The 27507-nt window shown below is 41.4% G+C and overlaps 1 protein-coding gene across 1 annotated transcript in view; it reads right to left on the bottom strand.

Annotated features, from left to right (window-relative positions):
* Positions 1 to 923: 923 nt before the first annotated feature.
* LOC119174357 (uncharacterized) overlaps positions 924 to 27507 on the bottom strand; it is a 142469-nt gene continuing 115885 nt past the window's right edge. The window contains exons 2-6 of the mRNA XM_037425227.2: positions 16176 to 16456; positions 14221 to 14408; positions 10765 to 10887; positions 9686 to 9787; positions 924 to 4386 (exon numbers count right to left, since the gene is read on the bottom strand). Of these exons, the coding sequence (XP_037281124.2) occupies positions 4212 to 4386; positions 9686 to 9787; positions 10765 to 10887; positions 14221 to 14408; positions 16176 to 16456 (869 nt within the window). The 3' untranslated portion in view covers positions 924 to 4211. The remainder of the gene's footprint in view (positions 4387 to 9685; positions 9788 to 10764; positions 10888 to 14220; positions 14409 to 16175; positions 16457 to 27507) is intronic.

Below are 27507 nucleotides of genomic sequence, written 5' to 3'. Positions count from 1 at the left end.
CCGCCATCCATCGGACATTCCAAGCACTAAACGAGAGGTGGCACACGCACACTTTCTTGCGGCTTGCGCTTCGGGCCTACTTCCCACCTTTAACCACCTCGAGTTCATGGTATATAATAGTTCACTCTATTCATGGCACTGCGGTGCAATGCTCGCTAAACCATTCTAAAACCAAGCAGGTTACGCCTAGCGAGTATAACGTAGCAACCCTTTCTTGTCAGATAGTGCTCAGTGTACATGCCAATGGCTGCTAATGGGGAATGAGAGACAGGAGCATTCGGTTTTTAGGTAACGCGCACGCTGCGATTTTTTTATTGTTCAACAATGCACAGAAGAAATCTCTCACCGGCACCACCTTGGAGGTCAAACTGTAACCCTTGTTACACACTACGACTACAGCTACGAGGGACGTACGGGTGCCGCTTGAAGGAGCTTCGCCCCTAAAAACAGCAGCACCGCCCCGCTTCGCTAACAGAAAGCACGGAGTGACAGAATGTGTAAGAAATTACAGCATATTCACGGAGTCAAGTATGATGAGTGGGGAGAAGCTTTGGTGGATTTTATTGGCAAACAGTGAATCCTCTGTCCATCCGTCCGTCCACCCGTCCATCACTCCCTCCCTCCCTCTCTCCCTGTCTGTCTGTCTGTCTGTCTGTCTGTCTGTCTGTCTGTCTGTCTGTCTGTCTGTCAGCATCTAATGAGTGAGTTATAGAACCAGGTGGTCACGTACCAATAGAAACATGCACCTTCAGACCCACGGCTTAACTAGCTTCGGCCATCAAAATATTAGGCGGAACCTCACGTGGCGGTCAACTAAGACTTTTTTGTTGTGATCTAATAAGAGATTTCACTGTAAAACTCTAAGAGCTTTCACTGTAAGTTTGGACATCACATGAACAGTCAAAAGTTACACGAAGGCATGATGAAGTTTGTCAGCGTTTATTTTTAGAAAATTTAACAAACCATACGGAGAAAACAACTTTATTTTTCAAGAAAGCTGCACATAAGTACGCCTCCTATTCTTTTTTGTAACTTTATTCCGTCTTGGCAGCAGACAAAGAGAAGAAACGAGCGCAGACACACACACTTCGCAGGCATACCGCAACTGTGTTACAATATATTTTTTTCTACAACAAACAGTCAATAATAATAAAAATAATTAGTATTATTAATGATATTATATTGATAATATTAATAATATATTAATAATAATAATAATAATAATAATAATAATAATATCAGCCACACCCGAGAATTGTAAGCGCAGTTTTCGCGCGTGGTCAAAAAAGTCCTACAGCGTATTACACAACATGGAACCGAGGCCACTTTTCCTACATGCCATCTATCTCTCGTCTCCCGCACGCTGATTTCACTTCTTGAGCTTGGAGCAAGTGAAGCAAAGTTTGGCATACAAGAATAAAGTAGTGTTAAAAGAACCGAAAAACAGCCATGATGAATGTCAGGGCCTGCTGCGGCTTCCAACACAAGTCACCACAACAAGTCTTTTTTTCTAATGATAAGGTGCCGACGAGCCGTGTCGCGTTTTTGAGCCTTGCGCCACGAAACTCATCAACTGACCACTACCGAAACTACTGACCACTTCCCGCTACTGACCACTACTGACCACTTCCCGTGTGCAAGTGAAAGAGCTGAAGACGCCTGTACAAAAATAAAAGCTGTGTCATGGGCTCGTGATCGTATGGCGGAGTATGCGCATTCCTGAGGAACACAGATCCCTCCTCTCGCGCCGCGTACAATGATTAAATGCCTACACTGAAGGACTTCACTTTCTTTCTGTGGTTACGCAAATATCAGTGCGTCATACTAAGCTCTATGACTCCATCTTTAATCCTAGCAACAATGCTAGAAGTGTTCAAGATGTACAAGCTATATGACACAGTGGCAGAATAAAGATATCAGCTTGTTCTTCGGCGAAAGCAAGGAACAGGGTACATCTTCCTGTAATAACCTGGGGAGTATGTACGGATATCTTTAGAGCAGGTTGTTGAAAACACACCAGGGTCTTATAGCGGAGACGATATATTGTCAGGAAATACTGAGATGACGCAAAACACGGAATCTTGCCCTCACGTTCAAGCTTCCTGGGTTCATTGGTTTCTTTGTGAACGCATTTTGTATGGACCTGGCTTAGGCTGGTATTTAGACGCTTTGATTAGGCAACCAAGCAACTTCACATGAACATTTTATTAATGCGTTTCACACAGTCTAAGGATTTTACAATTGTTGAGCACCTGGAATCATTTACCTTCTTGAAATCTTTCTTTATCGGGAAGTTTTCTGGTACCAACTACATGAAGTTGGGAGAGAATAATAGTGTAAATAAACTTAGGTATATTCTGTGCTACTTCAAGTACTTAAGAGTCATGTAAATTTTATCTCTGGCAGACTAAGATTCATTTGCAAGCGTAAATAATAACAAAGTTGGCCAATGAATTTGTCCATCGGAGCAGTGTTACTTTACAAACATAAGCAATGGTTGAAGGACGGCAGTAAATGTCTCGTCTAGCATCTTTAAGAGGTGCCACATTGGCAAACTTTCAAGTCTGAAAGCTTTATACACAACTGGATCTTATTGGTGCCCTTGTGTTGTATTTCTTTATCACCTATTGTGATGCGTAGTTATCTTGGGAAAAGACCTCATTGGCACCATTGAGAAAATATTTGTTCTTGAATAAATAGCAGCTATCTATCTTAGCTTTATTGTCGAAGGTTTCTGTTAACCGCTTTATCGCTTATATAATAACTTACCGGGCTGAAGCCCAGGGAGTGGCAGTTCCCACCGATCTACACAAAAATCAATGAAAATACTACCAAGAGATGCCGCTTTCGCGCACCCGCCTTCCGTTCATAATGCGTTTATCTTTGCCTTGTCGACTATAACGTGTCATTGTGGTCTAAGGCGTTCACTGGCTAGAGTCGCTGGTCTATATGGTGAAAGAATAAGCTTAAATTTCCGCAGGCAATACATACAGGCGTCTGTTCACACTTCAGTGCTAAAAAAAGGACCCAAGTTATGTGTCGTGTAATATTCTTTCTCGCTGTCGAAATGAATACGGTTTAGTGCTTTGGAACTTTCATGTTCCGAGCAGTAGGATATGGAGTTCACTGTTGACTGACTGCCAACATTTCGGCCACTTCAAACAAATGTCATCAAAAGAAAATCCTGTTCGGGACATTTACATTCCAGCTGCTGCACTACTGATTCGATTGGGTAAGCGAAACAAGGACGCACTCTAGTTACAGTCACTAAAAACTACTCGTAAAATACAGGTTAACGAAGTAACCGGAAATGGCAGGCATTTTCAGTGTTTCAACTGAGTGTCTTCGACACACCTTCGTTTTTCCTTCTCTGCTATTTTTCGACTTGTTCTGTTTCTTTCAGACATACTAGTGACAGGCTCCTCTTTGTGCTACGCGTAATCAATGTACCAGAAGAACAATAGAGGGGGGGGGGAGTTCCTATGTCAACACCTTTGATGTGAACTCATCATTAACTATGCGCGTTCTTAGGTGCGTGTGAACCATTGAGTCATTGCTTCCACGAAACAGGTTCATCGCGTGACGATGCTGAATCGCAGGCCAGCCTTGTATTCTTGCATCGTGCTCACAAGACAACTTAGTGACTTGAAGTCAACTCATCGCGAAACTTGGCTCAGAGTTCGTTCACGATGCGAAAACGTGTGGCCGGGTATTTGCAGCAAAATAAAAAAAAACGAAAATTGTTGCACCATGGACACCAGCGAGGGCACCTGACATCATCCCGAAGATGTTTAGCCCACGGTACGGCTGAAATCTTTCAAGCTATTTGCTGAAAACTTTCAACGTTTTCAGTGTTACGTCTTTAAGCACAAGTCATTGCCTTAAATGGTCGTACTTTCGACGATGGGCTTGTTTAGTCGTCGAATACCAGCTCTCAGGGTGTGAACAGCTTCTACTGGGACACAGCAACAGGGATATTCTAGGGTTGGAGATGAGTCCAATAGCTCGGTTGTCAGATAAACACGAAACTATTGCGTCAGGGACTTGGGAGTAGAACTTGCCACGAATGCCCAGGAAGGAACTCGTCGTTGAGGTTTCTGTCGTAACGAACGCGCACATCGTCTGCCAGCGGAGACTATAGCACGGGCGTAGAGGTAAGCAGCAAGCACTGGCCGCTTCCGGCAGGATCTGGCCGCCGGTGGCTCCAGCGGTCATAGGTTGATTATGAGCTTCTGCGAGCTGGAGAAGTGCCACTTGTGGTTGTGACCGATGTCCACCAGCAGGTGCGTGTACAGGGGCAGCACCTGCTTGCTCACTAGCCGGTACTTGGCAGTGCTCAGGCCGTCCTTGTTCATGCGGTACCAGGCCATTCGCACCAGAGCCATCCTGTGGAATAAAGCAAGGGAGGAATGTATTGCCTTTAACAGTGGTCGGTAGTGAACGTCCATATGCCTCAAGATAATTTTAACGTTCATATAATGTATAGATAAGCTAACTGGCACTTAGTCAAAACCCTATTCAATGGTGCTTGTTGGTGTGTAGCCAACAGTGCTTCAAGCAGCGGAACTGAAACCGAGGAACAAAGAGACGATAAACAAGGACGTCACTCATCAGTCGGACAGCAAAAAAACTTATTGAAAGAGGACAAATAACGGCGGTCTTCTCTGTCCTCCACTTGTTCCTCGCTTTCAGTTTCGCTGCTCAAGCACACGCTATAGAAATTCATGACAGCAGAAAAGCGCCAGCGTAGGAAATGTAGGGGGACAATGGGGAGGACACAGTAATGCTGCTGACAGCAAGATTTATTCATGGAAGTTTTCTCTAGTACATAAAAGTGAATTAATAATTAAAGGATACTTGACGCTTTTCTGTTGTCTTAACGAATGTCGTCTGTTGAATGGCAAAACCAAGAAGGTGGCAGTGGAATGGGCGTTTAATTTACTGTTGATGAGCGCATATTTGATCTCAAACAGACTTTCGAAGAAAACCACTGTGGTGGGTGCAATCATAATTTTTTTGCAATAGTGTATTCAATACTTCTAAAAATGCAGCAAGTCAGTTCGATACGCAACCCCGGTTTTTTTGTACATTTTTCTCTTGTCGGTGTAAAATTACCTCCTGTGGCCTTAGACACTAGCCACAAAGGTGCTCATGCAGGGCTGGGGAAAGAAGCCTGAATGGATTAAAATTTAGATAAAAAGCATAACACGATGCGTTTCAGCAGCAAGTTGTCCTCTTCTGTGCAAGTTCTCGTTGCCCAAATAAACTTAATTTTCCTCGTTGTTTCCACGTAGTCTTCTTGTGACATATATGATGAAGATATTTAAGATGGTGAGGATGATCATCTAAATTCCGTAAACTGTGCAGATGATGATATTGTTGTTTTTCTACTCGGAGCATTAGCGGTTTCAAAAGCGTTAATACATGCATAAAGCCAAGTGGAGAGAAGAGCCGGCAAAAAAGATCTTTCAGAAAACTTCTTTAAAAGGTACAGTACGGGTTGGCAGAAATCATGGTGGCAGAAATTATTTGCCCATCACTTAGATACACCGGACAGGACAGACACAAGTGATTCCTTTGCATTTGTGTCTGTTTATTCGTTGCCAGCGTTCTTGAATGGTGCGCGAGTAGCCACATTATCAGAAGAGTTCTCATTAAAATGAAATAATAGCCATAATATTAGAAGAGTTTTCATTTAAAATTGAAAAAAAAACAGGAAGGGAAAAAAGAAAAGTTTTTCCCACAAAATCGCATATTAAAGTGGCGAAAGAGAAGATGGCGTTCATTATAAAAAGATAGGGACTAGCAAAACTATCATTACAAATAATAGGGTGGACCGTGCTAAGGGAAGAAGAAGGTGACAAGAGAGCAATGGAGTGGAGGTCAGGCAGGCGGGAACATCTTCTTTCCAGGCCTCCAACGATACCGGCCAGCTGCTTATCCTAGACATCTTCAACCGCTATAGTCTGCATGCTATCTTTATTCTATTTTATTCTATTTCTACTTTTATTTCTTTTATTTTCACCAAAACAGATACAATGGCGAAAAATTGGGAGACGGCAAAAAAGCTGCAGTTATTGCAGCTTGACTAAGCACCGTCTACCCTACGTCAGCAATGACAGGGTAAAAACGAAATACAATAAAATGAAAAAAACAAATTCATAAAGCAAGAAACAATACAAGCAGAAGGCAAAGTAAATGACAGGCCAAGGTATACAAACAAAAGGGAATATTTCATAAACACATGAGCACAGTAATTAGCAGAGTATGCATCATCGCTTTCGTACATAAGAAAGGTACACAATGAGGTTACACAAAAAAACTAATAAAGAGAAAAATATATATAAAGGTACACAATAAATAATGCAAAGCAATACAGAGTGACCTATGTAAACAATACAAATCTACAAGAATAGTGTTTGCACATCGATATTGTTCAATGTGTCACTTTTTATGTCTTGCTGCTCGTATGAGTTCAGTATAGTAGGTAGCATGTGGCTAAGTCTTTGGGGGCCGTAGTTAGTGTGAGATAACAGAGTTTTTCACGGGGTTTCATATCGATGGAAGTAAATGGTTTGTGTATGTTCAAGATTTGCGAGTGTCAGGAATGCGTCGAGTTTCCCTATGTTTGCGCTAATATAGGATTGTAACAACCTGAATTTGTATATGTCATTTGCCTTAACAATTTTATGTTCAACAAAGAGTTTTCCTGTGTGTTCAAGGTATGATATGTTTTCTATTGCCCTGATTGCTGTTTTCTTAAGTATTTTTTGCCTATTTAAATTTGTTGACGTAGTGTTTCCCTATACTAAAGCGCAGTAGTTCAAGTGGGCATGAAGAAGAGCCTGATATAAGAGTCGCTTTACAGTAACGGGCAAAAGACGTCGACAATGATTTAGAGCACCAACCACGCGTCTCAACTTTACACTATTGTGGTCTGTATGCTCATTCCGGGACATATGTTATTAAAAACTACTCGAAGCGTCTTAATGGATTCGGTCACTGCAATTTTGTAGGGGCATAGGGTAACATGATTAGGTACATGCAGGGATATGTCGAGAGCTCGGAAAAGGACACATTTTGTTTTTGATTCATTTAACATTAAACTGTTCTTGGTAGACCATTCACGAAGCTCATAATATGTGTTGGCCGCTAAAGCCTCGAAAGTACTGAAATATTTTCCAGTAAAAATAATGTGCAGTCATCAGCATATATAATGAAGTTACAATTTTCACAAATTCTGACTATGTCATTTATGTAGTATAAAAACAATACAGGCCCCAGAATACTACCTTGTGGTACTCCAGTATTAATTGGTTGTGCGCGCGATTTGAAGCCATTTATTTCAACATACTGAGACCGCGCACTCAGATATGACTGCATAAGTTTGAATGGTATTCCCCTAAACCCATAGCATTCTAATTTATGTAGTAACAGTTCATGAGATACACGATCAAAGGCTTTACTACAGTCCAAGTACAATGCAAGTGTCACAAGTCTCTTTTCAATAATGCAAAGTATGATTTCTTTTTGTTCTAATAAGGCACTTTCTGTTTAAATTTTCTTTATGAAATCATATTGGCATACGGTTAATAAATTGTGCTTCTTCAAGAAACTGTCAATTCTATCATTTATTATTTTTTCAAGGCATTTCGAGAAACCCGGTAGTATAGATATCGGGTGATAATTGCTTAAGGTGTTTTTATATCCGGACTTATATATTGCAGCAACTTTCGCTAGTTGCATGTTTTTTTGGGAAAATACCTGTTGATAACGTTAAGTTGTACATATGTGCTATCTCTTCCGCTATGAGGTCTAATACATACTTTATTGGTCGCATTTGTATGCCGTGAGGATCACAGCTCAGACTATTTTTTTTTTACCGAATACCGTAATTACTTCAGATGTGGAAGTCGGTTTAAGAAAAAGTGTGTTTGATAAGTGAGTATTGTCAGTTGTTGTTTGCATGACTTCCAAGAGAGTGTACTTCCCCGTACATTCGAGATGACTGTTTGGACATGGCGTGAAAGTTAAAAACAATCGTGGCGTATCTGCTTGCTTCGTTGAGAAAGGTCATTGATATACGATCTTCTGTCTGGAGAAGAGAATAAAACGTTTATTGAACGTTCTGCGCAAGAAAAAAATTGGGAGACCCTCAAGCTTCGCCTTTAAGAGTTGAACGCGTTAGTGAAATCTGGCCCCTATAGTGCGCTTTTCAACCGCAAAGCGCATACTTAATAATATTTTTTGTCTCTCTTTCTCTCTTTCTCTCTTTCACACGCACGCACGCACGCACGCACACACACACACACACACACACACACACACATACACATACACACACACTCACATATACATACACATACACACACACATACACACAGACATACACATGCGCGCGCGCGCTCGCGCAAGAACAAAAGGGAAGAACAAAGCGCATGGATACACTCTAGCATGGAGGAAGGAAAAATCTTTATTCCTTCCTCCGTGCTACGCTGCGTGAGATATGGATGCCATATAGCCTTAATTTAAAGAAACGAAGCTTTTCTAGAACGCTAAGCCACTGGTACATGGCAGCACCATGTAGTTTTAGTTAGGCAGCCTGTATGATCATGATCATGTCACGAACTCCTCAGGTCGTGGGTGATGTAGGCTCCCTAGTTTTCGTGAAGCGTAAGAAAGAACCGTTTTTCAGTCATAACGTTGCATGCATTGCCAGCGCTGCGTGATAAGCACGGCAGTCTTTAGAACTAGGTATCTATGCATTTTAGAAATGAAGTAACACACTACCTAATGCTCCAGTATTGATGTTGCACCCAAATATGCGTAATATTTGCTCTTTGATATACAATTTTCACTAGTATGAACGTAGCCTGGAGATCGAAATGGGTGGTCATTTAGCAATGGGTCAGACTTGCTCTCCGGTGGCTAAATCGAGTGGCAGACAAAAACAGGAGGAGAGCCAAACCAAAATTTCTGCGTTGAAGTGCCCCAAGAATGACTACTGTCTTAGAAAAAAGACAGAGAGAATGAGTCGGAACTGGAAAGTCATTGATACGCAAAACAAAAGAAGCCGCTGAAGAAATGTCTAAAAGCAGCTTCCCCGGGGGCGATTTCTCGCGCCGGCTGTCACCGACAGCCCGCAACTTTGCCGCTGTTTTGTCGTCGCCATTGTCAATGAGTAACGGAGGAGAATCTCCACCGTGCTATCTCGCCTTGTGGCATTTCTGTTTTCAGGACTCCTCAGAACGTGCATCAGTGAAGCCGTGACAGCTCGCCTGTCTTTCTCGCAGTTATTTCTGTCGTGGTTCGCGCTTTTTCTTTAGAATTCGAAAAAAAGCGATCTCTCTGATCAATATCTGCTGCTAGCGCCGAAGGCATCACTAGAACGGAAGGACGGTCATGCAGCTGTTGCTCTCGGGCTTTGAAAGGGATGCTGCTTTCAGCTACGGCAGAACCAAAACCAAACTCCTCGGTCGGGAGATCGAAACTTGCCTAGCTATCACTCCCCCAACGTCAATACCGTTTCTCCCTCCAAGTGCATATTGTGTTGCGTCCCTCCGCTTTTTTTTTTCGGCGCGCTCAGGGCTTCACGCAATCTCCGAGTCCGTCTGCGACAAGCTCTTGCCCAGCTTTGCACACGAATGGCTCTGGGTTAGCACATAAGGTTCGTCGCCACACTTACCTTATGTTGTTTGGTGATTCCGGTCGTTGGTGGTGTTTGATCATTGTGTATCTGGCTACCGAAGCTGGGGGACGAATGATCTTGAGGTTTTTGTGCTTGATTCTGCGAAAAAAGACGCGTCAAGAGCTACTGAGCTTAATGAAGGCACGCTGCATAAAACTATAATGGACTGGAAGATATACTACCGGTGTCACAGATTGCCGGTTAGCTTTCTTGGTATAGTGGTCTGGCGTATACCGAATCTAAGTATCTTCATTGTCACTCCGACTTTAGGGGTATTGTCTCTCTTGTTTTCTAATTGCTACTCGTTGTAAAGAAAGAAACTATGTTTTGACGTGAGGTGTGGCTGAATTTTTTCTTACAAGGTGTATTTCGCAGTACCTCTTTTTCTTCCATTCAGTTATTTGCATCTTTCGCTGGGCTTGCAGTTCTAATTTCCTATCTATTTTTCAAATGACATCTCTTATTACAGCACTTTGTCGTCTTCACTAACACAGACCTGTTTTATTCGCTGCTTTTTTACAAATGCTGTCAAAATATGGTTCCTTAATTATCATTTTTGGGCAAGAATTGCCAATACTGTTCTGCCTTGTGGTACTTCACAACATTATCACACGACATGAACGCCAAGCACAGTAGCACATACGTGTTCTCACTGGAGGACACGGTAGAATGCTAAAAAATATTTTGCATACATATACGCCGGCAGAGCATAAAAATGACCAAATAAAGATAAGAGTGAAAGAGATGGAGGATGAAATATACACCAGGTTCTAATCACTGTACTGATTTCATCAATAGAAGCGGCTTTGCAGCACGAAAGTTATATAGATTAGCAAATCAGAAATGATCACCTCACATGCACACACCTCAGCTTGGTATAAATTGCATAACTTCTGACTAACGCACACCATCTGAGAAAAAAGTCTCAAAGCAAATAAACTGATGACTAATGCGCAGTGAAACGGTACCCTTCTCGGCAAGACTGCTTGCCAACTAAAACTTTGACCCTGAGCTCCATATTTTTTCTTGACAGCAGCACACGAGGACGACATGCATGGGTGCCAGTGACTCCTTACCTGTAGGCCATGTCGTCGTCTTCTCCTCCCCAGCCCCAGTAGAGGTTGGAGAACCCGTTGACTTTGAGGAAGTGCTCCCGCTTGATGGCTAGCACGCCTCCAACTAGCATTTGGTATGGCAACCTGCAAGCGAGAGGAAATGAAATGAGCGCGTGCTGTCGTAAGCAAACAGACAACTGTCTGCCTCAAAATTAAATCCAAGTGAATTGAGGAACTGAAGTCCAGCGTAATATCGAGCCAATGTCGAAGTATACATTGTGGATATTTGTGTACCCATTTGGAGACATGCGATGTAGTGCTATCAGCCAAGTACCTGGTCTGGCAACACTGCTTGCCATTAATGTTCTCTGTAAACTCCAGCCTCTGAGGTTGCGCTCACTCAATTTTAATGCGAGTACGAGTATTTCCCGTGCAAACGTTTCTACGAAAAGCCAAGGGTAGAAAATGTTTATTTTGATTTCAACATGACAGTTCATGTGTTACAATTAAGCTTATTAGGCAATATTTGTCTGCAAGTAACACAAGAACGACAACGCAGGGCACGATACGTCTGCCAACTTTCAAGAAAACGGTTATGCCCGACACAGATTGGTTTAATACTCCTAGTCACCCCTGGTCAACTAGACATGGAGGCAATGGTTAGCCCAACGGACGGTTATGTGACACATAAATCTGTGTGACCTAACAAGAAAACAATGATCATCATAAAGACGTAAGTGAGCTACAAATTGGGTTAATTCCACTACGCACAACTTCCACCAAAAAAAAGTGGTGAAGGGTACTCCAAAAAACGGCATGTACGCTACCATAGTCACATTAGTGTCATGCGACACTTTTGGTTATGAAAGGTGATGGCTGTACTACCACCACACAGCTTCACAAAAAGTCTTTAATAAAGATATGTGATACAACATATCGAGGCATCTGAAGCGAAGGCTTTTTGGTAAACCTGCGTCAAAATGCTATGATCAGAATTCAATAAAACTATACTACCACCTGAAAGCTTGACGAAGAGTGTTTAATAAAGAGCAGAGATAAAACATACCTGAACGACTTTCACATTATGGAAATGCGTTAGGCTGACGAAGAGAGCTCCTCCAGCTTCGCTGTTTCACCGCTGTCCGCGAAGCGGAGATATAATTTATTTCTGTCACCCACTTTAGTTTCTTCTTCTTTCATGCCGTGATTGCAATGCTTTAAATAAACACTACCATCAACATTCTCTTTGGTATTCCTTGGTTTCATCATCACTTTGGTTGCTGCACCTAATAAAGAAACGGGTCACTCTATCCAATTCCTTTCGTGGTTTGTTTCATGTTTAAAAGCTTTGTTATTAGTAACGCGTTGTGGCGAAATAATTTCATTGTTAGTCAGATCATGACGCTTCCTCAAAATTGCGTCTCACAAGTATGAACAAAAACACACACAAAGGCGCGTCGCATCACATTGCTCGAGCGCTTTCTGAGGTGCTTGTTCTAACGACCCCTATTCAGTAAAATTCCACGTAAATTTCATGTTACTGTTTTCTCACGTTGTATTTTAACATTACTTTGCCCTCCAGTATTATTGCACTTAGTTGCTTCTTCACAATCCTCTTCGAAAGCAGTGTTTTAGACAAATGCATGCATTTTACTGCACCTAATTATTTACCAAGCATGAGAGCGGTGATGACTTCATTGTGCAGAAGAAAAAAATTCTTCGCGCAATCAAAGAATACTAGGGGAAATTGATAATCAAACCTAGCCATTAGTAAGCGACACTAAATCTTGTGAAGCGAGTAATTTTGGTTTCAAAAAGACGTGCGTCTGGCTATGCTTTCGTGCTTATGCTTCCTGACCGTATTGTCATTTTCACTGTTAAAATTGGCAAATGACTGATTTGTGTTTAGGTTTTCTACTGTTTCATCGTGTCCACGTCCCTAACTCCTTAAAAGAAGTCAAGGTGTCTGGTAGGTACTATTAGTAGTATTATATTAAGGACAGCAATGGAACTGATGCAATACGTTCCTTTAGAGATTCCTGTTACTCGTTATTTACTTGTAAAAGAAGTCAAGGTGTAGTTACTATTAGTAGTATTATATTATGGACAGCAATGGAACTGAAACAATACGTTCCTTTAGAGATTCCTGTCGCTGGTTATTTTCTGATTGCTCTGTTATTTATAACATATAACAAATAGAAATTATACCCTTAATCTCTGGATAGCACACCATTCACCAGTTTTCTCTCGCTAGCTTGTTCTGCAAAAAAGCCCGAAAATTGTTTCTTCATGAAATGCAATGAAAAAAATTAGGCAGATTGACGAAGTCTACGTCCCTCCTTCTAATGAGGTTCAACTCTCTTCAGCTTGAAAACTCAACATCCCTAATTACCGACTGCGTTTATTCGAGACCTTCCTCTCCGGTCTGAATTCTTACCTCTAATTATCGACCGTATCGGGGATACACGCAACAAACTGCTACAAATGAAAGTCACGTAGACAAAAGCAGTTGTTGATCCTCACCGAGGGCTCTCCCAGGAGTCTGCGTCCGGGTCACATCCTCCGGGGAAATGGAAGAGCTACACCACTTCTAACCCGCTTAAGCAGTCATCCCATCAAAGCAGTGCCATACTTCTAACACATCTCCTAAAATAGTGCGCGATGCTTACACTTGACCTGTCTGGACGACACGTTCCTACGTACAGGTTTATTACAAATGGAAGCTATTCTTCATAAGCGATATGCTAACAACTATCTACATGATTTGACGTCATTACTTTATTACGGCACTGCGCATACTTAATTCATAGCGTATGAGGGCTGTAAAATGATTTAATCAGCAGTTTGAAGCTTTGAATTGTTTGACACTTGTGGCAAATCAAAATCTTATAGACCTATGCTATAAAGGTGTGAGAATGCTCTCCTAGAGACAGCAGAACTGTTGGTAATCAATAAGGAACTCATGTTGCTGTTGTTTTTAAGTAACTTATACTTGCGTTAAAATACTTGTGATTTTTTGCCTGCTGTGTTGTCCACATGTGATGCTTCATGCGACATGACAACTACGGATATCGTTAGGGACATTAACGCTTGCATTTCGAACATTTTCGTTCACATTATCACGCTGTTGCTTCAATTATCTATTTAATATACAGTGCATCTTCATCTTTTGATGTTACTAGAAAAACGTTGTTTACGTGTGTTCTTTTTTTCTTACCTTGGTGTTGCCATGAGACAACTTCTAAAGTTGTGACTTTCACGAATGAATCCTTCAAGAGTTTAGGAGTAGCTAGCACATTACTTGTGCATGAGCATCTTTTCACATCATGATAATAAAAAACAGACATTTGTGTAAACCTAAGAGGTCGTACAATACCGAAACCACAAGGTCGTACAGTACCTGATGTTCGAGCATTCTGTACCACCATATTTCGACCAAATGTGAAAAAGGTGGCCACATGTGCGTAATACACTCACGTATAGTTGAACTTGTCAATGGCGACGGACATGTGCCTGGGACTAGGCGGGCAGGAATACATGTTGCGGTCGTCCTCCGGAATGAGGTCCACGTCGTGGAACACAAAGCAGTGGTAGTCGGCGTCCCGGAACGCCTCCCTCACACCGGCGTTCATCAGCACGCCCTTGTTGAACGTGTCGTTGCCGTACTGCGTACATGTGGGAAGATGGGAGAAAAAGAATGGTGCATAGAGGTCTTGAGCCTTGCTGAAATGGTTACATGATTTCCCTTTCACGACGGATTACAGGAAAGCATTCTTTTCAGGATTCGAAGAAGGGTTATATTTTAGGGAAAGCGGAGCACAATCTTTTGACATTTCTTTCTCTGAGCGTGAATAAATATGATCATTCGCTAGTAAACAGATACGTCAATAATTATTATTTTCTATGAATGTTTACCCGCTTTTCTCGTTGGGAACATATGTCCTGAAAATATGGAATATTTGTAAGGTGTTAGGCACCTTTTTTTTTCGCAGCATCTACCAATGGTGAAGGTGGTGGTAAACAATTAATAAAACTTGGAGGAGGGTTGAGGTTGGCTTTCAAGAGTCAGACGTGATGACCAAACTGAACCGTGTTCGTATTGCGTTCGCCATCACAAGCCTACCTTTGCTTTTCGGAGTAAAGCTAAACTATGCCACAAGAGAGTCAAAGTGTGGGATCCCTCCGGCTTCAATAACCATGTGTACGGCGCCAAGGAATACGGCCGCAGGAAGAGTAAGTCCCACTTAGAAGCGCACCGTCGGCCTTTTGTGGATGTCGCCGGTGATAATGTCGACAGGCCGCTGGAGAACGTACGCAATGTGCACAACACCAATACTGAATGATGTATAGCTTGCTATAAGTATCCTAGAAGTTGTATGCGTGGTGGGCTGTGCAAGACAAAGCGATCATGCTACGTAACAAGGGGCCGCAGTTTCAAATTTATGATTTCAGTCAAAATGTTTTTTTTTAATAGCGAAGCTGTTCTAGCTCAGTGTAAAATGTGGGACCGTTATTCCCAAGAACTATTATCGCCATAAATGGGCATTTGCCATAAAGTTTTGGCAAATCCCACTCCTCACTGCTATTACGTGGCTTCTAATAACCCTGTGAACGAATACTCAGAGAAAGAGAGAGAGATAAAAAAACAGAGACAGAAGAGAAAAATATTAAAAAGAGAAAAGTTTTTCGCGAGAAACGATTCGAAGCCGCATGCCCTTGAGGCAAAGGCAAGTGTCCTAAATACTTGATCATTTAGGCAATTAGGCCCAACATAGCATAGCAGTGTATACTATAGTAGAGTATAGCATAGCATGGGAGTGGGAGAGCGGAGTGAGAGGGAGAAGCGGAGAGCAGATGCCACAGTACCGGTAAAGGAGGAAGGCAGAGAGAGAAGCACAGCAAGGAAAACAATCAGAAAGGGTCAAATAGAAAGAAATGCAGGAAGAAAAGGAGAGACAGAGAGAATAACAATGATAGCATTGGCGTAGCCAGGGGCGGGGGGGTTTGGGCGCGTTCAAATATTTTCAAAAGTTTTTTTTTTCCAATTTTACTTGTGGACATACAGACGCACACATACAAAAGCACGCATGAAGAAAGAAAGAAAGAAAGAAAGAAAGAAGGAAAGAAAGAAAGAAAGAAAGAAAGAAAGAAAGAAAGAAAGAAAGAAAGAAAGAAAGAAAGAAAGAAAGAAAGAAAGAAAGAAAGAAAGAAAGAAAGAAAGAAAGAAAGAAAGAAAGAAAGAAAGAAAGAAAGAAAGAAAGAAAGAAAGTAAGTTGGCCAGGCAGTATCATGCCACGCTTCGCTTGCCCTTTTTCTGTGTTATACAAAGGGCTCCGAATTTTTCGCCCTTGCGACTCTAACACTCCACTGTCCAGCCCTTCGAATGCCCGTCGTCCGCGGCAGTGATCGTCAGCGCGACTCTCCGTGCTCACCTGTTCGACAACGTATATCCTGTAGGACAGCAACTGCCTCCTGAGGATGGGATGCAGGTGCCTAAGGAGAAGGAGCAGGTGCAGGCGCCTGTCCCTGTAGGGCACCACCAAGGCAACCCGGTGACGCGCAGCGCACTCTACTGGGCTCCACAGTCCACCGGTAGGCGACGGTGTAGCTGTACTGCTCCCGGCACCAGGCTTGCCGGTCTGCGCTGCCTTGGGCGACCGCTGCGTTTGTCGCCGCCTCGGCCTCAGATCGAGGTCAACTTGCACGCGACCCACTGCGTGGAACAAAAGATTGCCAAACAGCTTTTAGATTTGTCACTCTACTTGAACTCCTTTGTAAACCTGAGAAGGCAGTCATAGTCACTATCAGCCTGTTTCTGTGTCGTGCTCCATTATGAAAACACTATTCTCTGCACTCTTGGAGCACATACATATTACGTCCTCTGATTGAGTCTTATGCCCATAGGTTTCCTCATTTAATCAAAAGTCTCGCTTTTGCCCTGATATTCTGGGCAAAGCACACATAGCATTGCTGTAGTCTACCAGAATCAATTATTATTGTACACTGTAAGCCGAGCAATTTGAGCATGCGCTGGCACCATCGATAAGTCGTCCCCTTTTTGTTCTTCGAGCGCCTTCACTAAAATAAAAATAAATAGAACCAAAGAGCGATAATCTGTAGAAAATACTGGGAAAGAGAAAGAGTAACAAAGAGATGAGGAAAGGAAGAGAAAACACAACACAAAGAAAGCTGTCCAGCGACGCACTTCTTTCAGGCTTGACTCCCCTATGGCGAAGCTCCTTCGATTTTTCCCCTCAATGATGCCAAACGCCATGTGTGATTGTTCTGCAAGGAAGGTTTTTTTTCCTAAATAAAGTGCTAGGTGTGTACTAATAGGTGCAACAATTTTCAAAATCAGCAGCGTCAAAAGCTTAACAGAGCAAAACACGAGCATTCATAGTGTGCGAAAAAGTCGCAATATTGGCGAAGCTTTGCGAGCTTTCGGGGGTCATAATTACATTGTACGGGTGACATTTGTCAAGCGAATGGTAAGAGATCGCGCTCAAAATGTGAGGAACTCTGCACTCGAACTCGGACGGCCAGCGTTTGTAATTGGATCTGCGTTGCCTTGCCAACAGAGCCGCTAGCTGGCTTCGTGGCCTTAATTTTCCGCGATGATTGTGACACGTGGTGCGAAACGAAGCGTTGATCAGCATGAGTGAGCACACATTTCTCTACAACACGGAGACGCAGAGAGTTCGAGAATATTTCAAGTCCGTCATGCCTGGGCACCTAGCGGTGAGTCCGGGCAGCTTCAAAACGCGTTCCGTCCCAGTGGCGCTGTCGCACAAGTGAACATCGCCGAGAAATTCATACTGATTGCTCGCGCACTCTAGGTGAAATTATTTCAAAACCGTTAGGCCTATGCAAGCTCGCTCGATTGGACTGGGCTATTTTCACGTAGTCGTGATGGTGATTGAAGCGAATGCTTTAGACGGAAAAGATGAAGTTTTCTGCCGTGCGAACTCGTGCCCGAAAAGAGAACAACACTCAGACAGCAACAATATCGGCGCACAAGTTCATTTGGTCGTCGATAAACTGGTCTTGTAATGCAACGTCGTTAATGCGTAAGTTGCCTAAAATTACAGCGTTATAACTGCTGTATGCACTCACTCCAAAGTAGACATCCTTCGCGCACGCAAACTTATCAGAACAGTCCGAGCTTTTGTGAACTCTCCCCAAACATTTGGGCGCAGCCTGAGCTGATCAATAGTCACAGTTTCATTAGGTGACACCGGATCACAGAAAATTGATGAAATAAGGGGGCGGGACACCATAATGTGTAAATCAAAACAAAATGGTTAGTAATGTTGAATGGCTTGGAACCAGAACAGTGAGACAGGACGAAAGCCGGACATACTTACAGCTTAAATTTTATTAGGGGAAGCTCATATTCATCCCCCCCCCCCGCACATTTCAGGGTAATTACTATTAGTCTGCCCTACTTGAACCCAATCGAGAAAGTTGAGTTACGTTTCCACTGCAAGTTCACTTGTGTGGGGATGCGAGCTTGCCTTAATTAGCTTTTACCTAAAAATCAAGTCCATGCCCTGAAAATGTAGACAGAAACTCACAAGTCAAGGCGGTCCGCCAGGAAGACATGCGCTTAACCAGGTAAAAAGGAAGAATAGGCAGAAAGGCCAACTTGACTGCGTCCATTTAGCTATCCTCAACGTAGCCAGGAGGTGAAGCGACGAGCAAAAGAGACAGATAAGACGTGATTCTGCATTGTTCATGAGTATGTGGCAAGTGTACAATCGTTCACCCATGTGGGTCGCCTGCTAGCACTGCATAACGGAGCACATGGGTATGTGGACTGAGAAGTCATGACGCCAGCGTCCCCGTATACTGCCTTTTGGGTACACGATTTTTCAAAATGACTGGTAGAGCCAGTTGGTGACAAAAGATAATTCAATAAGTTTAGTAGGAAGACAGAAATAAACAAGGACTTAAGAAGACATATACTAGCGCATTCTTGCAATTGGAAGTTTAGTTGAAACGTTGTAATATATATATATATATATATTACATATATATATATATATATACATATATATTATATATATACATATATACATATACATATATATATATGTATATATATATGTAATATATATATACATATATATTACATATATATATATATATATATATATATATATATATATATATATATATATATATATATATATATATATATATATATATATATATATATATACCGAACTTTTACTTTTTCCGATGGGCCAAATGTACTTGGACAAAGATGAAACGCAACATAGCGGTTGTCTTAATTTTATTTCCAACGGTTTCGACTGGTGGTCCGGTTTTATTCAGGGTTTGCGAATGAGTCACGTGTTATCGAATGTCCTTAAAGAACATTCATATTGCGGCATATATATGAACCTTTAGAATAAGCTTCCAGCTGCCAGTATGCGGTTGTCCTCGTCTTCCGATGTCCTTTTTTAAGATATGCACAGGTGTTTCAAGTATCATACATACGATATCTTTCGTTTTGTTAGGTGCGCATCTCCAAGGCTACTTATCAATAAGGAGAAAGAAAACGAGATGAAGGTTGAGTGGATCACACAGTTCGTTTTGCTACCCTGCGCTGAAGCTAGCGAAAAGAGAATGTAAAAAATGTTGGGAAAGAAGGCGAGCGTACTAACTCATTACTTAGTCCACAACAAATGTACAAAAGCAAGTGAGAGGAATAGGGAGCGAGAAAGGCTGAAAGACCAAAGGTTTAACCAGGTGCTTGTTTTCGGTTTGCTACCTCGTACAGGGTTAGGAAAACATAATCATTGAACGAATTAGAGAAGTAAAAAAAGCAGAAAGAAGAGTTCTCATGGTCCTTGGAGCGTGAACCATTGTTACACACTCTCGTTTTATGTAAAACGCGAACTCAAGCATTATGTCTACCGGCTGGACGCCTAAAGTCTCACATCTACCTTCCGTGACGTTGGGCTTCATGGCGTTGACAAGTGCAAAATATTTTTATCTGATGCACCTCGCGTACAATTAGGAACGGGCACGTCATGAACTCAATACTCACAATAAATATTCACTCGGAATCCATGGAATAGCGTTTCGTATTTCTCTCGAAGTTTTTCTTTAGTAGCCATGGATACCTTGTTTGAAAACATGCTCGACTTTTTTTTTTTTTTGCAATGCGGCCCGAAAAATTCTGTAGTGTTTAGTGCCAACTGCACCAAACTAACGAAAATAATTGTGAACAGAGTCCACTAGACAAATACAGCAACTTCGTTCAACAGAGTCAGAGGCAAACACAAAATGAAATTTTCAATATCAAATTATGTCTTAAAATGTAGAGGATTTATCTAGTCGGGCTTGATAACAGTGTGCAGCGTCCCCAACATAATTTTATTATTATTTTACTTCTTCCTCCGCACTCACACTGTATTGAGCCGGCGTTTCCCTCCTGCCACACGCTCCACCAGGCTTTATCTTTTTTACAAATGTCTCGTTAGACAAACGCTAAAAGAAAAGAGAGAGAGAGAGAGAGGGGGGGGAGAAAAAGCAGACTGAAGCTCCACGTTTCATACCGAATGGAGATGGATTCATCCGAAAGCAGATTACACAGCTCCACTAATGGAGCGACTCAAGTTAACCCCTTCACGTTCGCTTTTAAAAGAACAACAAAATTCTCTCCTCAATCCGCTTCTTTTCATTCTCGCCTTATCATTCAGGTGTGCTTTCTTTTCACGAACAAAAAACAACGGTGAGCAAAAATTCTGCTTCGCTGGCTTGCTCCTAGGAGCTTGAATAAACTCCGTCCCGAATATTAATTATTATCTTTAGTACAGGTGCATCCGAACTCTGCGAAGGTCCTTGCGTTATTTAGTCGATATCTCTTCTTTGTGCCAGTCATTTTTTTTTCCGAGAGGAGGTTGGGGGTAGGTAAAACTTTACGCCTCGTGATAATTCAAAGAGGCGTAGCTATGCTAAAAAACAAATGTAGTGCTCGCTTAGTAGGTTCTAAAAACTGGTCACCACATAAAAAACAGCCTTTAGCTACTCATTGTTAAAATAGTAAGAGTGTTTCAAGAAAAAGTAGTGAACAAAAACAATCTCATCGGCCTTAGTTAAGCCGCAACCTATCACTTGATTTCTGCTGACGCCATGACATTACGTAAAAACTATTGCCCAATACTTCGGGGGAACATGAGAATATGTACGGGCATGAAGTGTAAAGTACTGAATTAAAGTATACGGCATGCCTTAACCGAAGATTAGAAACTTAGCAGGCCATTTCTTTTATAACGAGAGTAGTTTATGCCAGTGTTCACCAAGATTTTTCTAACGTAATTTCCGTCATCTATGTGATGTCGATAAAATCCTAGTAAACGTATGAAAAAAATACCAGAAGAAAAAATATCACCGATTTGGACGACTGGGGAGTCGAACACATGACCCTTCGTTCACCGATGGCAGGAACCGGGCGTTTCATCTAGTGTGCCACCGAAGCTTGCTTGCTTGTTCCTATAGGCCTTGGCTCGTACACACTATGGCGGATTGGTCATTAAACTAGCGGTTATTAATGCGGAAAACGAACTGTTAAATTTAGAGGAAAAAAATAGTATTTGAGGCATCTAGGTAATATGAGAACGGATACTTATAAGATAATTATGAGTAAAGTAGATAAACAACTAATTATTGAAATGAATAAATGAATGGTACTTTTAAAAAACTAGGATTTCATTAAGTGGAAAAATTGGCAGATCCCATGTACAGTCGGAATCGATGATACGCGAAGCACGAATGAGAAATGTTGATATGTCGCTTTAAAATCAGCACAACAATATGAAGTGGAGAAAAATAATGCTCTACATGACTTGCATGTCATGATTCTCATGTTTGGAGGTGTCGTTTACCTTCGTCATCTGTTCACGTCACGTGATACCCAATTTAGTATATGCGGAGCTAGCGAAACAGCCGCGAGCACGCTATGAGCATATTATGTTGTCATGTCCTTACATGACACGCGTGTCAGGACTATCATGTTTGAACCAGTCATATACCTCCGTCATTCATTGACGTCACATAAATCCTATTTGGTATATGTGGAACAACCAAACCGGCTGCGAGCGCAGCATGAGGGGCCCAATATACTCCCAACGTAGCGTTGATGCGCGTGCACGCTGGGCACAGCGACGCTATGTTAGCAAAACGCGATCACTCTATAGTCTGACAATAAGAGTGACCGGCGCAACCAGCGTCCCTAGGCGCAGCCCAACGGTAACCGGCGCCAAATGCGATATGTTGTATTTCGCACCGATGCGTTACTCAGACAAAACTGCGTCTCCCTTTTTTCGTGACGAAGGGACGCCAGGCGCGCTGAAACGCGCACGCGTCAAAGCAACTCAGCGCGGCGCGCGCCTACGAATGCAAGGCAGGACCATCACCTGGCGTGGCAACGCCGCCGTGACGCGACGAAATGAACGCCAGCGAGCACGCGCACAGCGTCACGTCAAAATGTATTGGCCCCTTGGCTGTTGCATGTAGCCATGTTCTCACATGACACGCATCTCATGATTATGAAGTTTTCACCAGTCACATACTTTCGTCGTCCATTAGCATCAAGTAATACCAAACTTGACATATGTGAAGATAGTGAAACGGCCGCGAGCGCATCATCCGTGTGGCATGTAGCCATGTTGTTACTTCACACGCATGTCGTGATTATCATGTTTGGATGTGCCATTTACCTATGTTGTCCGTTCGCGTCGCGTAATACCGAGTTTGGTACATGTGAAGCTAGCGAAATGGCCGCGAGTGCATCTTGAGCGTAACATGTAGTCATGTTGTTACATGACACGCATGTCATGATTTTCATGTTAGGGTCTGTCACTTGTGGTCGCCATGCAAGCATGCCATACCATACCAGGTTTGCAACGAAGCCACCGCAAGAGCTGCAGGACCATGAAATGTTAATCATGACATTCATGACATACATATCATGATTTTCGTGTTATGACTAGTCATATATGTTCTTCATACAATCATATGTAATGCCATGCTAAGTTTGGTACCGATACCAATATTGAAAGGGCCAGGAGAGCTAAAAGTCGTAGGCGGTTAGATTAGATAGATAGATAGATAGATAGATAGATAGATAGATAGATAGATAGATAGATAGATAGATAGATAGATAGATAGATAGATAGATAGATAGATAGATAGATAGATAGATAGATAGATAGATAGATAGATAGATAGATAGATAGATAGATAGATAGATAGATAGATAGATAGATAGATAGATAGATAGATAGATAGATAGATAGATAGATAGATAGATAGATAGATAGATAGATAGATAGATAGATAGATAGATAGATAGATAGATAGATAGATAGATAGATAGATAGATAGATAGATAGATAGATAGATTGGCTCAAAGCAGCCGAAGTTTGCTGAGAAATGATTCGCATTTAAAGAAAGAAAAAAAGAAATTTAACAAGCCAACCTTCTTGTGTCTCTGAGAAATTCACAAAGTGCTACGCAGACGCTCCTGCTGCTGTGACCCAGAGAAGAAGCCCCGAGGGAAAAGATGTTTTCAGAATTAAGAGTATTGTTTAATTTTCTGAATATAGTTTCTAAATATTTCTTCCTGAGGCTTGTGAAACGTTGGAAAAAAACAAAAAAATGATCGATGGTTTCTGGTTCTTTACAGCAAGAGCAAACAGGAGATAGAGCCTTACCAGACCTGTGCAAATAGAAAGTAAGAGGTGGTATGCGGCATTGAAATTTTGTGATGCACACTTCCTATTTGCGAGAGGGAAACAATTTATTATTCAAAGCAAAAGAAGGATGACCGTATTCTTGAACTGGTATTTTTTTTTCATGGAATCCTAGAGTAAGGAATATTTTCGAAATCGGGGTTCAGGGAGAAAACTTGTATTAGGTACAATGGACATTACAGGACCATCAAGACAGCACCGCGCGAGAGTGTCTGCCATTTCATTTATCTATATGCCTCGGTTACCTGGCACCCACATCGATCGCACTGTACTTAAGTGTTTTGGAATTAAAAAAGCGAGAGCATTCCAAGGGGAATACTCGAATTAAGAAGCTGACGCTATCGATCTGCGTACGGAAAGTCAATCAGTAACTATAACAACTGCCCAATCATTGATTGAAAGTTTTTTAAGGGCCGAAGTAACTGCTAAACGCTCTTCATCAAATATAGGAGTGTATTCTGGGAGACGTACTGAGAATGACCAAGACGATGTCTCTGAGAAGATGCCTATTCCCGCTTTTTCTTCACACATGGATGCATTCGTAGCACTAAAATTAACAATTCCCCATTGAAGTAGATAGTCTTCTAATAAGTCTTTTAGATATCTGTTAGGCAGGGGTTTGGAATTAGAAGGGAATATCTAGGATGACTGCCACTTGGGCGTGTTGGTAAAGGTTCATGATGAAACAAGCGCAAAAATACACACACTCAGAGAGGACACAGACAAGCGCTTACTAGCAACTGAAAATTTTATTTCGAAGCGAACACTAATAACTACATCACACGCATGTACGTCATTCTCGACTTCCCCTGTCATCATCAACAACGTGATATAACAAAATATGCACGCGCCCACAACCGGAAACAAACACGTGTCAAGAACTAAGAAAATAAAATGTAAAAAAAAACAAAAACAGAAAACCAAAGAAAGAAAAAACAAAAAACAAGAAACCTAACACAGAGAAAAACAATGGGTTATGTGACGTCCAAAAAAAGCAAATTCCGCATCTGTTAGTAGAACTGACGCTTGGCTGACGCAACTGTCCCCTCCTTTCCTTATTCTATACGCTCCCATTATTTCTCTCGTCGTCCGCTTGTTGTGCCTGTTGATTATTCGTGTGTCGGAAAATTTCGGTTGGCAGGTGCACTCCTTGCAGTGCATCGCTAAGTGTGGGTAAGGGGCCCCCTTACTCACACGTAGAAGGGAATATATTATCAAATTCAATTTTGGTTTTTTTCCAATGAGTCATTTGAAACAATGCCGCGTATGTTAACCTTTACAGGTTCTAGCTGCTCGTTAGCAAATAAAATTTGAGGTCCATCAACTCTAGACCATGGCTGATTCAAAAATGTTCTTGGTTCGTAATTGTATACGAACTGTGAACGTCTAATTGAAGAAGCGTAAATATTTAAAGATACTTTAATGGTAAGCATGCGGAATCTTCAAGCTAGCGTGGGGATTCAGGCTTCTTGATATAGCACACTCTTCGCAGTAAATTTCGGAACCCCCAGACAACTTTGAATGGCCTCTCGTTCTAAGATAACGAGAGGATAATTCTTATTTGCTGGCCCCATAGAATATAACACTCAACCAAATTCTAGAATCGGGCGAACGTACATACGATAAATTATAATTAGCCCGTCCTTGCGTAGGCCACTGAGGTGTCGACCAAGTTTCGAATTGTTCCGATAGCACAAGTTGCCTTAGACCTAATATGTTCATTGTGGTTTCACCAAGTCAGTTTTTCATCATACAACACTCCCAAATATTTAACACAATCATTTTGTGGTATCACCTCGTGGCCATACTGAAGGGAAATGCTAAATGAACAATTCAAAGGAAAAACAGTCACTGAACTTTTGCTTACATTTAAAGTCATTTGAATCTGTTGAAACCAAACTTCTAATGCTGCTAAATACAATTGTAATGTAGACTTCAAAGAATGTATATCACATGCCGCAGCAAATAACGCGATGGCATCCGCATATACATACACTTCAACGTTATTGTAGTTTGGAACTGAACCTAATAAGATAATAAATGAAACAAAAGAAACGACAGAACTTTACGGAACCCCTCTGTACTGACTATATTCTTAGAAGATAAACCTCCTCGTGAACAATAAAATTTCCTATCCTTTATAAATTCGTACACCCAATTAATAACATTCCACGTGAAGTTCAAACTTCTAATATGTTGAGTATGGTGGCATGTTTTACACTGTAGTATGCCTTATCCAAATCTAGAGTTACTATTGCTGAAAAGTGACGCCTATGAGGAGCAAGCTTAACGTGTGCCTCTAAATCAATATGTGCATATCAAATGGAACATCTTCGTCTAAATCCTATCTGACAAGGACTTACTACTGAGTTTTCTGTAATAAATTTAATTATTATAAGGTATAATATTCTTTCAACTTTTAATATTACATGCAAAGTGAATGCGATAAATCTTATGTTATCAGTATGTGCACCACAGCACCTTGTTTTTTAAGCAAGGGGATTAGTTTTGTAATTTCCCAAACAGGAGGAATCCAGCCATTCCTAAGTGAATGGTTGACAAGAATAAAGAGATCTTGAGGAGACTCCTTGAATAGCGTTTTTAACATAAATGTCGTAATGCTGTCTGGACCTGGACATGAATTGGGAAGAAACTGGACAACATGGTAAAGTTCGTCTATAGATACTCTTGCGAAATCATCCACACAGGAAGGTTTAGAAAAGAATACTTGTGTTTGAGATGTAAAGCGCTTTTATAAATTCATTGCAATATCATTTAATAAAACAGCCAAATATTCATAGGTCAAGACAACAGACTCTATGGTGATGAATGAAGGAGTAATTTTATTAGATCTAAGAAATCTACAGAGATATTTTTGTTTCTCTTTTTAGAAATAAATGCATATCGGTTTTCCTCATGTTGAGATTTTGCCATAGAAACAGTTTTTTTAAACATAGCTTTGGCATACGTACAATTTCTCCAATTAGTAGGGCACTGGCTAACAAGAAGCTTTTTCCATGAAGCTTTCTGCGTCTGTACTCTCGTTCACAACCGGAATTCCACCAGGCACTTACAGGTTTCCCTTCTATTGAGTCTATCGTGAATTGTGAGTATTTCATACAGCGTTTTAGTACTGAGCACAGACTCTTGGCTTTATTGTCGGTTTCAGAGGTATTACAAAAGGCCAAAGCTGACTGTACACTTGTTTTTTTTTAATTTTAAGTAATTTACAAAAGATTGAGTCTGATCATCTAATGTGACTAAGGAGTATTTGACGTCAATTATTATTGGGCAGTGATCACTATTAGTGGCGGTAATAACCACCGCCCGAAAAGAAAACGGAAGGCTAGAGCTAGCAAACGACAAGTCTCACACACATCTAGCATTACCTCAAATAAATGTAGGTCCCTTAGTATTTATACATGGATAGCCATTTTTACTAATCCAGTTCCACAGAATTTTTCCTGATGCGTCCTCACGGAATCCCCATGTTACTTGATGTGAATTGAAATCACCCATAAATAATGTGGCAGGTCTGCAGAAACTCTGAATGGAGTCCAGAATGCTTTCCTCTTTTACTCCAGTCGGAAAGTAGTTGTTCACGAAATTAACTGGCGTGCAGCCTGGAAGTACAAGTTCCGCTACTAGAACTTCGTAATCAGATGATATTACCCGGAAGACAACTTTCACTATATGGCAAAATTTAGAGGATATACAAGATGCTACTCTTCCCACTCGTGTATTCCTATGCAAACGAAAACATTTATAATTTTGTAAATGAAAAATGTTTTCGGATAAAAACCAAGTTTCTTGTAATACTGTAACATCTGGAGATTCTTGAGAGATAAGGCATAATAGATCTGTTATCACGGCAAGTATTGAACGGCAGTTCCATTGAAGGACTCTAAGGTACCCTATTTTGATGATAGGCAAGCAGCCGCAGCTGTTTGGTTCAAAATAGTAGTCTTTAAGAAGTCATTTTTTGTCAAAGGCTCTTTCA

Source organism: Rhipicephalus microplus, chromosome 5 (assembly GCF_043290135.1).
Source record: "Rhipicephalus microplus isolate Deutch F79 chromosome 5, USDA_Rmic, whole genome shotgun sequence".
Lineage (NCBI taxonomy): Eukaryota > Metazoa > Arthropoda > Arachnida > Ixodida > Ixodidae > Rhipicephalus > Rhipicephalus microplus.
This window is presented reverse-complemented; position numbering and strand designations above follow the sequence as displayed.